Source organism: Mixophyes fleayi, chromosome 3 (assembly GCF_038048845.1).
Source record: "Mixophyes fleayi isolate aMixFle1 chromosome 3, aMixFle1.hap1, whole genome shotgun sequence".
NCBI lineage: Eukaryota > Metazoa > Chordata > Amphibia > Anura > Limnodynastidae > Mixophyes > Mixophyes fleayi.
In genome coordinates this window covers 211,605,214-211,620,213 of record NC_134404.1, presented here as the reverse complement: position 1 = coordinate 211,620,213, position 15,000 = coordinate 211,605,214, and the positions used below count along the sequence as shown (strand labels likewise).

At 37.8% G+C, this 15,000-nt stretch overlaps 1 protein-coding gene across 14 annotated transcripts in view; it reads left to right on the top strand.

Moving 5' to 3' along the window:
• EPB41L2 (erythrocyte membrane protein band 4.1 like 2) overlaps nucleotides 1–15,000 on the top strand; it is a 169,051-nt gene that overhangs the window by 127,125 nt on the left and 26,926 nt on the right. For 5 of the 14 annotated variants that reach the window (XM_075203063.1, XM_075203070.1, XM_075203062.1 and 2 more), the window contains exons 12-16: nucleotides 4,958–5,124; nucleotides 6,606–7,235; nucleotides 8,324–8,359; nucleotides 10,329–10,475; nucleotides 14,387–14,539. In XM_075203063.1, coding sequence (XP_075059164.1) covers nucleotides 4,958–5,124; nucleotides 6,606–7,235; nucleotides 8,324–8,359; nucleotides 10,329–10,475; nucleotides 14,387–14,539 — 1,133 coding nt within the window. Of the gene's footprint in view, nucleotides 1–4,957; nucleotides 5,125–6,605; nucleotides 7,236–8,323; nucleotides 8,360–8,625; nucleotides 8,689–10,328; nucleotides 10,476–14,386; nucleotides 14,540–15,000 lie in introns of all 14 variants that reach the window. The other 9 variants (XM_075203073.1, XM_075203069.1, XM_075203067.1 and 6 more) reach the window with 6 other exon arrangements.

The following is a 15,000-nucleotide window of genomic DNA, read 5'->3' as shown; positions in this document are numbered from 1 at the left end:
GGTCAGTGATTCTCTCGTTAACACAAGTAGTCTGATGAGGGCAAGGCTGGAGATCACTCTGTCATGCTTATTGAGTTAGAATAACCGACTAAAAGCTTTAAAAGCAGGGTGGTGCTTGAAATCAGTGTTCTTCCTCTGTTAACCATTTTATCTGCAAGAAAAAAACATGCAGTCCTCATTGCTTTTCACAAAAAGGGCTTCACAGGCAAGGGTATTGCTGCTAGTAAGATTCCACCTAAATCAACCATTTATCAGATCATCAACAATTTCAAGGAGAGAGGTTCAATAGTTGTGAAGAAGGCTTCAGGGGATCCCAAGAACGTCCAGCAATCGCCAGGACCGTCTCCTTAAGTTGATTCAGCTGCGGGATCGGGGCACCACCAGTACAGAGCCTGCTCAGGAATGGCAGCAGGCAGGTGTGAGTACATCTGCACGCTCAGTGAGGCAAAGACTTTTGGAGGATGGCCTGGTGTCAAGAAGACAAGCCACTTCTCTCCAGGAAAAACATCAGGGACAGACTGATATTCTGTAAAAGGTACAGGGATTGAACTGCTGAGGACTGGGGTAAAGTCATTTTCTCTGATATTTTCCCTTCTAGATTGTTTGAAGCATGTGGAAAAACACTTGTCTTGAGAAGGAAAGTTGAGCGTTACCACTAGTCCTGTGTCATGCCAACAGTAAATCATCCTGAGACCATTCATGTGTGGGTTGCTTCTCAGCCAAGGGAGTGGGCTCCCTCACAATTTTGCATAAGAACACAGCCATGCATAAATAATGGTACCAAAACATCCTCCAAGAACAACTTCTCCCAACCATCCAAGAACAGTTTTTGGTGACGAACAATGCCTTTTCTAGCATGATGGAGCACCTTGCCATAAGGCAAAAGTGATAACTAAGTAGCTCTGGGATCAAACCATTGAAATTTTTGGTCCATGGGCAGGAAACTCCACAGACCTTAATCCCGTTGAGAACTTGTGGTCAATCCTCAAGAGGCGGGTGGACAAACAAAAACCCACAAATTCTGACAATCTGCAAGCATTGATTAGGCAAGAATGGGCGGCCATCAGTCATTATGTGGCCCAGGAGTTGATTGACAGCATGCCACCGTGAATTGCAGAGGTCTTCAAAAAGAAGGGTCAACACTGCAAACATTGACTCTCTGCGTAAACTAATGTAATTGTCAATAAAAGCCTTTGACACTTATGAAATGCTTGTAATTTTACTTCAGTATACCATAGCAACATCTGACAAAAAGGTCTAAAATCACTGAAGCAGCAAACTTTGTTAAAACCAATATTTGTGTCATTCTCAAAACATTTGGCCATGATTGTACAGTATATGTAATGTTACCATGTACAGTATACCACACAAAGGCCACTTACTTGCCCTCCAGATGAGGAGAAAGATCAGGAGTGGTCTCACAGGGCCAGTACTTGAAGTGAATTACTGCACAGACTACTCCTGCCTTGCTGCCCCAGGCCTCAGCCTGACCTTACATGGGACAAAGGCCTAATGCCTGCAACTACTGGGCCACAGGCCTAAAGCCTGAATTAAGCAACTGGTGGTACGAATGGGCCTTATGCCAGACTCACTAAACCGGAGTTTACACTTACCTGTTAAGCATAGGAAACCAGGCTTTCTTTTGGGGTCTTTTCCAGACCGTCTAGTCGGCGGCTTCTCTTCGGTGCTCTGCTTTCCACCTCTTTCGATCCGGCGTTTTCTTTTATTCTTCCCATTGTTGTCTTCGCCTCTGCTTGATGTCTTGCCACTTTGACTCTTGTGCGCTGCTCGGAGCTACTGGGTAACTCCCATTGCGCAGGCACAGAAAAGTGATGCGACAAACCCTAATTGGTTTGCAACGTCGCCCACAAGCCCAATGTCTGTATGATATCGATATGTAATTTTTTCCCTGATTTTGATGCTGGCTTTTTATTGATAATGGTGGATAAAGTTGTTCAAAGATTACCACGGTCGGCCTGTGTATGAAGGTTTTTTTGTCACCAAATTAACAGGCTGCACTGTCGGAAGTGAAAGGGACACTTGTTCCAATTGGCCAGTCAGCTGGATGACTTTGTGACTTGCTTTGTGGTCAAATTGAACAATTGCAGGAGTGGTCCATGTGTCTGACATAATTGAACTTCATAGTGACTGCCTGAACATTTCTTCCACCTGAGAATATATAGATTGTGGGTTTTTTTTGTTTGTTTTTTGAGAGGGGGTATTCATTTTTGAAAAACTATGTTGCTGCAGTGGCATATGAATGGCTATAGATATAAGACCATTGCTAGATTTGGTGCCATGCCCAGCTATTTTCTTGAAAGCTTGGTAGTTTCTTGCATAATAACATTGCTTAAGTTAGACTCTTATGTGCCTTTTTGTTCAGTTACCCTTACTTATGTTTGTACATGTACTGCTTCTGTGGAAGGGCAGAACAAAAGCCACATACTGTACTTTTAATCCTTGACTAAAATTCTGGTGTATATTTCATTTTGGCTGATTCTAGTTTCTAAAAATTTTCTGATGGCTTACTAAGATATAATTAAAAGGGCACTGCCATGTATTCATGTAGTATACCAGAGAATTCAACACATATAAACGTAGCTTATAAAAACAGCTGGTCAACATCTAAAAAAAAACTATGGTGCTTGTACAAATTCTGCGCTATTACCCACAGAGGTCTTTATGAATTAGATTATTTGCCATCTCGGTCTAAATACAAATGTTAGGAATTTCACAACCAAAGTAGATTATTATAACCATTTCAGTTATGACTTTGTCTTGCCATCTTTTATTGCACATTGTGATTTGATGTGTATATCACAGAAAATTAAGTAATGTGCATGGAAATAATATAAATATGTATACTGTGGTGCCACCTGCTGGATATTATGTTTCAGTGAAATTTGCTTTCTGGTAGTCTGTTTAGGTTTGTGTGCTAAAAATTCTCTTCAATTTTGGAACATAGCAAAAATTTATATTTTAAAAGAAATTCAATACTCTGCAGTGCATTTTAATTAACAATTTTAACTTTGTTTGAGATTGTTTCTGGGGAAAATGTGTGTTCTTTGAATATGTATAATGATAATTCCTGTGTATTTATCTTATTTCCCTGTTGTGTGTTTGTGTGTGTGCTCCACACGTGAGATTGATACACTGATGCATTGGGTCGATGTACAAATCAAGAAAGTATTGTTTTTTTCAATTTGCAGATTTTTTAAAGAGATTTAAAAAAGTAGCTGGTGCTACAACTCAGATTGGGAAGATTTGATCTGTCTATTGTGATTCAATAGAGCCGTACGGAAGTGCTCTATTCTTTGAATTTGAATGGATGCAGCGTGAGTGCCCTCCCATAAACAGTGCAGTTCAGCTGCAAGCAGCTGAAGGCACAGTTCTTTTTGCTTGCAATTAATTAAAATAGCACTGCCATTTATTCATGTGGTATAGAGCTTAACACATAACTACCAGTAGTTTATAAAACAGTGTTGTCTTCTTTTTTTTTTGTCCATCTGCTTTAAGCCTGAATTAAAATGTGTAACTATTATACATTTACATTGTCTTCTGAGGAAGATTTCAGCAGCTGAGAGATTGCAATGCATATTTTCTTAGGCACATGAAATTCACAGGGAAAGGGCAATAACCTCAGTTCCTCTTGTTTAAAATACTTAGCCAAAGAGTGTGAGTCCAGTGTGGGTCTGTTTAACACATTGTTTTTTAATTTATACTCCGTTCTCCATTCTTTGTCCCCTTGAAGTACCAGAAAACTGCCAATTCTTGCACTGATAAGTGATATGATTACCTCAAAGTGATAAACATTTACAGTTTATTGTTCAGCTATTGTATATTATTTTTGGAACATATAATTAAGGGGGAATTCAATTCCCCCCGAAACAGTGCCACTCTATTTCTATTACCGTTAATACGGTAATTTTAGCACAGATTTCTGCTCAGGCAGCCGCGAGCAAAAAGCCTGCGCATTGTCGTTATATCGGTAATAGTGTGCAGGCCGCGTTACTTTCTACAGTAACGCGGCCAATTGAATTCCCCCTTTTTAATGTTTCAAAAGTACTATATACATTGAAAAACTACAAAGATTAATGCACTGGGGATAAAAACTAAATAATATTTTATTTCTTGATAGCACATTAACCATAGTGCTTTTTTTTTGCGAAGTGGTGTTACTAACTACTATATAAATGCCTAGTGGCCTGTGTGGGGGAAAAAAAAAAAACACCAAGCTGCAGCGCCACCTGCTGGGCAGAGTTATACACTGATCCATATATTTCTTGAAGGAGAAGTGACAGTTGGAAGTGGTTGCCGGGGGTGACAGTGGGAAGTTTTTAACACCTTAAGTAGCTTGATGAAGGATGTGGCGATGAAGGATGAGGTGATGGAGAAAAATGATGAGGTGGTGACGTGGACAAAACCACGTTAAAAAAGGGCGCTTGCGTCGGGAAGTAACGCTCTTTCCCTGAGGAGGCCTGGGCTAGGCCCAAATGCATGACAAGAACCTTTTTAACACCTTAAGTAGCTTGATTTGACTAGAATGCATGAGTATCATGCACGGGTTAACTTGTCCTATATATTCATCTTATATAATATGTTTATATGTGTATAAATGTGGTGGCTAAGTGGTTAGCACTTCTGCCTTACAGCGCTGGTCATGAGTTCAATTCCCGAACATGGCTTTATCTGTGAGCAGTTTGTATGTTCTCCCCGTGTTTCCTCCGGGTGCTCTGGTTTTCTCCCACACTCCAAAAACATACTGGAAGGGTAAATTTGCTCCTAACAAATTGACCCTAGTCTGTCTGTCTGTCTCTGTGTGTATGTTAGGGAATTTAGACTGTAAGCCCCAATGGGTGAGGGACAGATGTGAGTGAGTTCTCTGTACAGCACTGCGGAATTAGTGGCACTATATAAATAAATTGAAATAATAATAATAATAATCTTCTGTTAACAGCTCCAATTGGAAGCATCACAGACCAGAGCCTGCTGAAGGAATTCCCTGTTTGTGAGGCAGGCAGTGCTGTTGATGGCGTAGTCTCCAGATCAGAGGCTGCCGGACAAGGAACTCGGGATGGAGTACCAGCAACCAGCACTCCATTTGTACTCTCCAATGATGCAAAGGTAAGATTGCACGGGGACAGTTCAATAAAGTCTTGTTTAGTGTTTAAGTTTTTATGTATGCTTTTGTGTCTGTATTAAATTTGTTTATGTTTTTTCTCTAATTGTGCCATTTATGTATCTATTGTTGATTGTAGTTCACTGCACACATGCAACCAGTCAAATACTTTATATAGATGACAAAACTTCCTAGGGATATTGTTATGTACTCACGGATCAACATTTCAAATATACAGATTATATTTAGATTATCTACTCTTTATTCTCTGGATTTTCCGTTCCACCAACTATGTACGACTGGTATATTCTGTTCTGCTCCACCAGTATAATAACATTTATAAAGTAAGAAGCAAAACACAATTTGCCTTGTTTTATATATTATGTTTTTGTCCTTGTTTTCTTATTCATATAATTTACAGAGACAAATTTTCTTCACCTTCAGTTTTGAATAGAAATGTTTTGTCCATTTACAACAAATATTAAAAAACATCCAGTTGTGGATTTCTAATGCAAGTGACAATGCTGCTTGATTAAGAGCCATTTAGTTCCTTGAAACACAAACTGTATGTGCCTTTAAATGTGCTTGTGCTTTGTGGGTGTGTTAAGTGCTTAGTATTGTGTCTCGCATAACATGAATAAGGAGCGTTTATCCTCCAATTGTCATTTAAAACAGTCTGTTCCAATAGAGTTTTGCTTTAATGATATTCCAATTTGGACAAAAACACACTTCTTTTTCTAATTATTTTCTTTTACAAAATTCATTTTTTAAAGCACTTAGAAAACTGGGTATATAATTTATAATAAATAGAATGTCATCACCATTAAAGGGTATCACATCATAGTTTAATTTACGCTTTAAAATGAGGTGTGTTACATCCATTTCCAATATTGAAATTCTCTTCTTTTTATTAGTGTAAACTATGCTTTCCTAGTCCTTTCTGCATTAATGCGCTGCAATACTTTCTAATGTTATTTGTAAATATGGATGGAGTTCAGTTCATGGTTCCCATTCCAAATAATAAAATAAATGATAAGCTCCCTACTTGAAGAGAAGATAAAAAATATCCTTCTCCAGTAGAGGTGCTTCCAGCATAAATGTGGTCTTCAAGGTTATCCAGATTTTTGGAGGTTGTCTGAGGTGTTGAATTGTATGCTGTTAGTAGCCTAAAGCCCACTACGAAATGATTTGCTTCAGTTTCCAAGTGGGTTCTAAAAAACCATCTCTGGGATAAGTGTAATATCTCATTCTCTGTGTGTGTGTGTGTGTGTATATATCTATACATATAGATTTTTCCTTTCCATTACACTTAAAAAATTACTTTATACTTGCATATCTATTTACCTGCTTAACCTTCTAACTAATGTTTCTATTTTTTTTTTCTTCTCTGTTCCTATTGCGTGCACATTCTTTTCACTTTTTGTTTTCTACAAATTGCATTTTAATACACGCTCATATCCACCTGCTGCTGGTGTGGTTCAAACAGCTCAGTCACCTATCATCACAGTCACCCATTCACTGCACTCATACCATTCCAGCAAACCTGGCATCCATCCCTGAGATGGACGTGTTTTCAGATATTTCTGAGGATGATGCAATGGAGGAAGAGCATGAAAAACCCTTTAGTGGTGCTGGGTTAGACTACAGAGAGTGTGATATATATGAAATGTTAGCGGCTCATGATTTACCACCTAAAATACTGGAATCCACTGCCCATGCAGGCAGCCATTTTTCTCCCCTAGCAGTCTACACTAATCTGTCTTTTAACTATAAGACACTGGAATGTGGCTTCTTTTCGTTCAGCTTTTGCAAAATTTTCCCCCTGAAGCTTCCTTCCTTGCTTGATGAGGATGGATACATTAGTTTCCCCAGTCTCCCAGAGGTTTGCGTATCTTTTCTCCCATCAAGTCTCCAACGCTATGTTCTGCTTACGTCTCCTTCCTTCATACCCTCTCTCCTCCTAATATTTGTTCTGCTCCTCTCTGCCTCCCAGTCTGTCCCATTTTCCATAATCCTTTCCCTTCCTCTTGCTCTGTCTCTCTGCTACCTGGAGCCTAAGGTGACTTCATTGGGCTCTTTATATGACCATGACCTAAATGACAAAGCAGAGGAAGAGGTGTGTATCACTACTGCCTAAAGCTGCCACTTGCACCTAGTTTTCACTTCTGTTTGTTAATTGTAACACACATTTCCTTCTGGTAAAAGCCAATATATTACAGATGTGTTTAAGGAACATTCTGTTTATATTGTTGATCTCTATAGCATTGGTATAGTATAAAATATAGACACTGATAAACATACTTTTGTTTCTTCGTTTGTATTAACAGCTAAACCATTTAGTAAGAAACACAGCTATTGTTGTGTGACATAATTTAGGCACCTGGTTTCACTTATTAAGATGTGTTATAATCTGACAACAAGGTGTAATAACCACAAGTGCATTTACATGTATATCTTTCAGTAAATGTATACTTAACACCCAAGTGAATATGCCTATCTTATAACAAAAGCTAATTTGTGATTGTACTTCTTTATTTTGAAAGTGGTATATATTTAAATGGATCCAATATCTTGTTGCATGTCAGATGTTGAAAGAGAAACAAAGGTTTTCCCTGTGCTGTAAGTTACTGAGGAGAACTCTGATACAGCAGTATATTCCCGCCAGAAAGCTACCAATATGGTGCTAATTATTTGGATTTTTATTTTTAAAGAGGACTTGTCAGGTCTATAATGCAAATGATTTGTTAGTAGGACTATGTCTACAATAACAACTAAACTGCTAACCTACTACTGTAAGATCAAGTTGGACATTGATCTATACATTATTACATAGACTTTATGTATGGTTGGTATAATATGATCCATTGCCCTCTCTTGTGAGAACAAAGGACAATTAAAATATGTTCATTTCATAGAATATAAACAAGATTATTACTTTAGATTTAATATTGTAAAATAGGCTTGCAGGCGCTGACCCATTTTGATAAGTTCATCATCCATTTCACCTTTTGCCAAATATTGCTTCAGTCATTTCTACCACCCTATAGGTGAAGCAGTACCAAGTGACTGTAAATCAGTTCCTGACACAGGAAAATTGAAGAACTGTAGGAAGTCTATGCTGTTGGTAAATGTTTTGCACACTCCATTAGTGTGCACTGATCGCTATTTATTTTACTATTGGTGACATAATATGCATCGCTCCAGCTGGAGAAAGAAGAGGAGGCGACCCCAAAACAACAGGTGGTGAATACTATGCAGCCAAAAGTGTTTCTGGTGTTATACACCACCTTTCTGTTAGTTTTGGTATGCTTGGATTGATTATACATTTAACACTACAAGCCTGTATATAGTATCTTGGTCATTTTATTCAAAAGTAGCATCGGCTGCAAAACAGGACTAGAACTGCTTCATTATCTGAAGCTTTACACGTCAGTCCATCTACTCATACCAAATTCTGCTTGTTTGTTTTGCTTTATATTTTTCCATCTTCAATTTTAATTTCACAGGGCAAGTGCTTGAGAATACAAGGAGAAAATATTTATGTGAGGCATAGCAATTTAATGTTGGAGGTTTGTATAAAAGCAACCAGCTCTCTTGATCTGCCACAGCTGCAAGAGTGGGGCTGCCACGCGCGGTCTGCTGCTGCTAAGGACACAATGCATGAAATGCATGGCTGGTGGGGTGGGGAAATCTGCCAGAGAAAAGTGTGTGCTGTGACTTGTACTTTACTCAAGACTAGACTTCTTGGACACTTTACGACATGCCATAAGTGGCACCTGGCAATTTGTAGCCCTTTGTGGATGCCAAATGAAACCGTATTGTATCTCTTGCCTTTATGCAACCGTTGCAGGGAACATTGCTGAAGAATGTACATCCATTCATGTGACTTCACCAAATAATGTAGTTGTTTAACATTAGGTAAAGGCTGCTCACTGAGAATTTCTGTAGTTCCTTATGTAACACCGTACATGTAAAGCCCTTATAAATCCAGTACTTTATCATGACTTTAAAACAAAAGCTAAAGGAAATAAAGTATTTTATATAATGCATTTTTAAAGGATTTAACAATGAAGCCACTTAATCTAAAAACTGACCACATTAACAGCCTTTATTATGAATTTGTAAGCTTTAATGTGGGATGCATTGTCTCGACTGTCCAGCAATCCCTGTTACAGCAGGATTTTATTGTTTTTTGTTTGGTCCCTTATTGCTTACTATGGTTATGTCCCTTTTTTTTTTTTTTTTTTTTTTTTTGTTTTCAGCACAGTGACTTTTGACAAGTTACGATAACCAAACTAATCACTGATGTTGCTTTTTGCAGCTTTGTTAACAAGCTCTATTGTTTTCTAGTATGGCCTACTAAAAAAATAACTATGCATCAAAGATTTGCTCTGACTTGCTACAAACTATGGAGGAATTATGTGTGTCATTTCTCCTCATTATCTACTTGGAGAAATATTATGCACAATTATTTAGCAGAGGTACAAAGCCAGAGCTGACTTTGATAAAGATATAACAATTTGTTGTGTTTAAGAGAAATGTCTGATCTCATGTGCATGCTCTTTGAAATACTTTTTAGTGTCAAACTTGTAATATGCTTTGCTAAAGTATTATTTTATTCTGATTCTACAAAAAGGACTCATAAAAAAGGCCTGATTTAATCTGAGAATATAACATAACCACCTATGTCTTGAACAGTTAGTGTATTCCTGACATTTCAGATGGGCTGTTATGGTGTACATGGACCGATCTAAGTGGCTTGATGTCTATCAGATTTGGCCATAAAAGTGTGTGGTCTATTCTGAAATATATAACTGTTCAGAGCTTGGTGCTGGAATAGACTGATCCAGTGTTAGCTAGGTCAGAAGACGACAGGGCGTAGTCAGATGGTTATTTGACTAGATTTACAGTCTGTCCCAATATGTTAGGCTGGGTACACACTACAGGATTTTCGAGGCGATTATTGAGTCAATCATACCCATATTTGCTATGATTTCTGGCCAGCTAGATCTAAACAGCCTAATTGGCTTTCAAAATTGGAGAGTGTATGGGCCCCATTATATGTATTTATAATTGCTTTCACTGCACCATATCAGATCAGACATTTGTCTATTATGCATTTTAGCCCATAGATTTTGTTTTGAACCAAATTTGTGTTATCAAGCTTTGTTTTTTTTGTTTTATTTTGTTTTACCTAACCCATTGCTAGGATCTGGATAAGTCACAAGATGAGATATTGAAACATCAGGCTAGCATTAGTGAGCTCAAGCGCAGTTTCATGGAATCCACACCTGAGCCGCGTACCAACGAATGGGAAAAACGTTGTATCACTCCTTTGTCTCTGCAGACACACGGGGTACGTCACAGCTTTTTCTTGTGCATGTATCGTGACGTTTGGGGGTTTGTTTGAATTCCTTTTTGTTGTTTTGACTATTGAAAAAATAATAATGGAAAAACTGCTGTTATTTACTGCTGAATCAATCATAGATTCAGTCCAAACAAGAATACAAATGGAATGGACAGAAATATATACAATTATGAATGAATACTAGGATCTAAAATTCATTATAAATTTAATACATCCGGTACAGCTGGGGTCCTAGACAAGCTATAAAAAATAACAAAGTTACATTAATAAAGATCTATAATGTGACAGCAAAAATTGGTCCTTTTTATGTATAAAAATTGAGACTAATCAGAATTACAAACAAATTATGGTTTGGATTGTCCAACTTTCCTAAGTCAAAATGTATGTTCCTGTGATCCAGGTGGTGCCTGTTGGAAGTTATTGGGAGTATGTGCTATGTTACAATTTATTCTAATGTGTAAAATACAAATGCAAATTGTTGGCCAATAAAACACACAAGGCTTTCTCTTGGAAACACTCCTCTTCATACGACTTCTGACTTGATAGAAGGCCAATATGAAGACATTTTATCTGTATTATATTTGTTGTCATGTTTAGTAAGATTTTGTGAGTGCTAACATGATTAATGATTTTAACATACTGTGATAAGATTTATAGAACTGTTTAACTATATAGTGTTTTTGTCCATTCTGATTAATGTGCCAAGTTTTAATTAAAATTAAAGAATGTTAAGGTTTTTATTTCTCTGCTTGAGGTATAGGGCAATGGAAAGGAATATATATAAGCAGGAAATGCAATATGGATGCTGGGACATATGTTACATGTAGCCTAGTTTGCAAATTGAATCTCTAATCCTCTTTCCTTTTCTCACCTTCTTGTCCAACACACTTTAATATTTAGTAAAGTTTGAACATGTTTCCTATATGTATATTTTATCATTTATAATTTATTAGATAACTATAGTACATATGTGACATGCGCTAGGATACGCTCAGTCATATAAGTTCTCTTCTGATGGCTATATATCGTTTTGGAAAACTTGGTTGGTATTGTCATACTTGCAAACAATTATTCAGAGTTGATTCAGTAAATCTGTTTTGATAGGGTGTATGTTAACAATATGAGATATTGTGGTTTAAATGAATGAAAAGAAAAAAACAATAGATAAATGCCAAACAATTTGAGATATTTGTTTATAATGCTCCAACTTTTCATTTTTTTTATTTTTCAATTGCTTCCAATTAATGTTTAAATATTTCCCCCCCCCCCCCAGTTGTATACTTTAAATGTTGTTACATTTTTGACTGCGAAAATTAAACCTGTACTGCTATGAACTATACAGCGTTACATTATGGCAGCTTAATGGTAATGACAGGCTTTTTTTTTTTTCTTGGAAAATGTAACTGTACATCCACTTAGGCAGTGGATCCCAAACTTTTTCAGTTTAAGGCACCCTTAGGGTCTCCATAAGTTTTTCAAGTCACCTCTAAGCCAAAATAATTACCAAGTAGTCCCCTGCCTTGCTTGCCACTGGCCCTGGTCAAGGCACCACTATGAGATCGCCGAAGCACCCCAGGGATCCTAGGCGCAGTTTGGAAACCACTGGACTTAAGGGTTGGTTGGAAGGGTACATTTTGGAGAAAGGCACAGATGTTGAAAGACTTGAGACAAATATTCTAAGAACAGTGTCTTCTGATTTCCTTCTTTCACCATTAATGTAGATCTGAAATAGGAGTTTAAATTGTTAAAATGCCTAATTGTTAAACAGTGTCGCTATTGCCTGTTATGTGTTACTTCACTTGACATCTGTTTTGGCAGTCGACGCTGGGTGCTAGCCAAGCAAACCCCCCCTTCCCCCCTACAAGTATTACTGGAATCGTATCATGAAGATTAAAACTTCCTCTAACCCCCCCCCACCCCACACCCGAAACACAAAAAACAAGTGTGCACTTGTCATAGGGCAGTTAAAAAACAAAAAAAAGGCAAAATCTTGGAATGCCTCCAGGGAACACCCAAGAACCCCATCCATCTCTACCAGGAAATCAATTCTAATCATTCCATCAACACCCTATAATTCTTTTTTTTATTTTATTTTATTATACTATAATATTTTATCTAATATATATTCATTCTAGAGAGACAAGCCGGGTAACATCCCATCTCAAACTTCATGGCCTGTAATATTCCTGGAGAGTCATTTATAACAAAGAGCTCACTATTCAGGTGCTTTTTGCACATAGACTTCACCAGTTTTTTGAGTTGAATGTCAGACTATATTACCACAGTTTGGGAGGCTCAAAAAAACAATTATCTGAGGTAAAAGTATCCTGTCAGCACATGGTAAACTCCCCATCTGCATTGCAAACATAGAAGCTCAGACACTAAAGATCATCAAAACATAAACATTACTAAACATAAACATTGCCCCAACATTAAATTGTACTGCATATTTGGCTCCCTCAGAGGTGAATTTAATGTGAAACGACTGCTAAAACCTTGAGATGGCAACAGCAGAGGTTCTATGGCAGGGTGACAAGAGAGACACTCTCCTTGCAAACAAACTAGAGGCCAGATGCTACAGAAACCGTATCGACTTCATGAAAAACAAACAAGAAAACCTAGACTATGACTCGCGCAAAATTACTCACAACTTTTGTTCCTCCCTATATAATATGATCTTGCCTTGGCAAAATTTGCAGTCTGTCACCACCATTACTGATGATTACAACCTCTGTAAATGGCTTCTCAGCGGCCCCATTTCAAATTTACAATGTCACCTGATAGGTATGCCTGCTTATTTTTGTCTGTGTCATAAAGCCTCTAGCTGCAACGATTAAGACTAGTAGAAAACATTTCCGAAATCAAAGCAGGCACCACAAGCACAGCATTGTTTTATATGCAGATGGTATGCTCCTTTCCTTAGCAAAAACTATAGCTTTCCATCCTAACCTCTTCTCTGAGGGCAGACAAAAAAATCTAATTACAATGTGCTTCTTCTCTACATAAGCAGTCCTCAAGTAGATGTCTTGACATTTTCAATCTCAGAAAATACTACCTGTAGCTAACCTTGCCCAGTGTATTTTCTCCCTGGTGTCAAAACCTGGATGAAACTATTGCCCTTCTGGGCTAATGTTAGGAGCTTGATCTTCACAAGACAGCAGATCACCGTCTTGCTAGAATATCTACTTCTTCCTCTTTTGGTTCTTGATATGCTCACACACCTATAAATTAGTATACTTATGTAAAGCAGCAAATTGCTGCCTCCTAGAGAGAACCTGGTCCCCTGCACTTGCTTTAGCTATCGGAGGAATCTGGCAATCTATTCTAGGGTCTTTATAACAAGTATCATCAGTGACTATGAAAAATAGTTCACCCCACAATGACACCTGTACTTGTAAACTACAGTTCTCCCCTCGTCTGACCCTCTCTCTGCACTTACTCATTGAAAAATGATTGAATATTGAATATTTTTGCAATGCTTTTGGCATAATGTTGCTGTATTCTGTAATCTGATCTCTCAATAAGGTGATATAGATAGATATTTCTTAAATCATTTATGTAGTGATAATTCCAGTATTTGGCATAGTATTCCAGCATTGTGATGTAGCATCCTGACAGTGGACACGTTGCAGCATCAACCATGTAGCAATCTGGACTCAAGGTTTCAAAAAGTTGGTATATGCACTTTGTTTATATAAAAGTAAGGACATTGTTTGTCTTCATATACTTGGTGACAACTACAATAGTTATTTAACACTTGCTCATCACATTGATTGACTTCATATTTGCTTTGTCTTGCTGTTTTCACTTGCATAACATCTTTCTCATGAGTTATTACATAGTTACATTGATATTTCTTTCCTGTTAACCCTTTCTTCTCCACTTTCTAACTTGTTTAGAGCCTAGAAGAAGAGATAACCTCAATTCTATTTAGTAAAGAAAGCTTTTCTACCTTCTCTCCATCTAATCTACGGACAACAGAAGCCAATATTTTGAATGATAGCGTACCCACTGACACGCATTGCGTTTCTCATTCCCCAACACTGCCTGAGGTGCACTTCCTTTCTTTGTTTTTCATCGCTGTTTTAATTGTTATTTCAATTCCTGCTGTGTAAATGGACATCAATGGCATATGATAATGTCTACAGCAGGGGTGTACAACCTTCTTTGATCAGAGGGCAACATTGGGAGATTTCACTCGTTTGAAGGGCTGCAATAAAACTTGAATATGTAAAACACGTAAAATATACTAAAAGAAAAAAAAGAACCCCTTTGCAGTTATGACATGCATTTCGACAATTTTTTTTTTTTAAAAACAAAGACCCATATAGCCAGAGGTGAGTGTACCACAGCAAAGCAGTGAGGATTTTTGGCCACCCCATGTCACGTCACATAGGGAGCGAGCCATACCCTTTCCTTGTGACACATTTGCCACCCCCTTACCTCCCATCTCTGTAGCACCACATTTCCCTCACTTTTCCAGTAACCTATCGATTCCACTCCCCTTCTAACC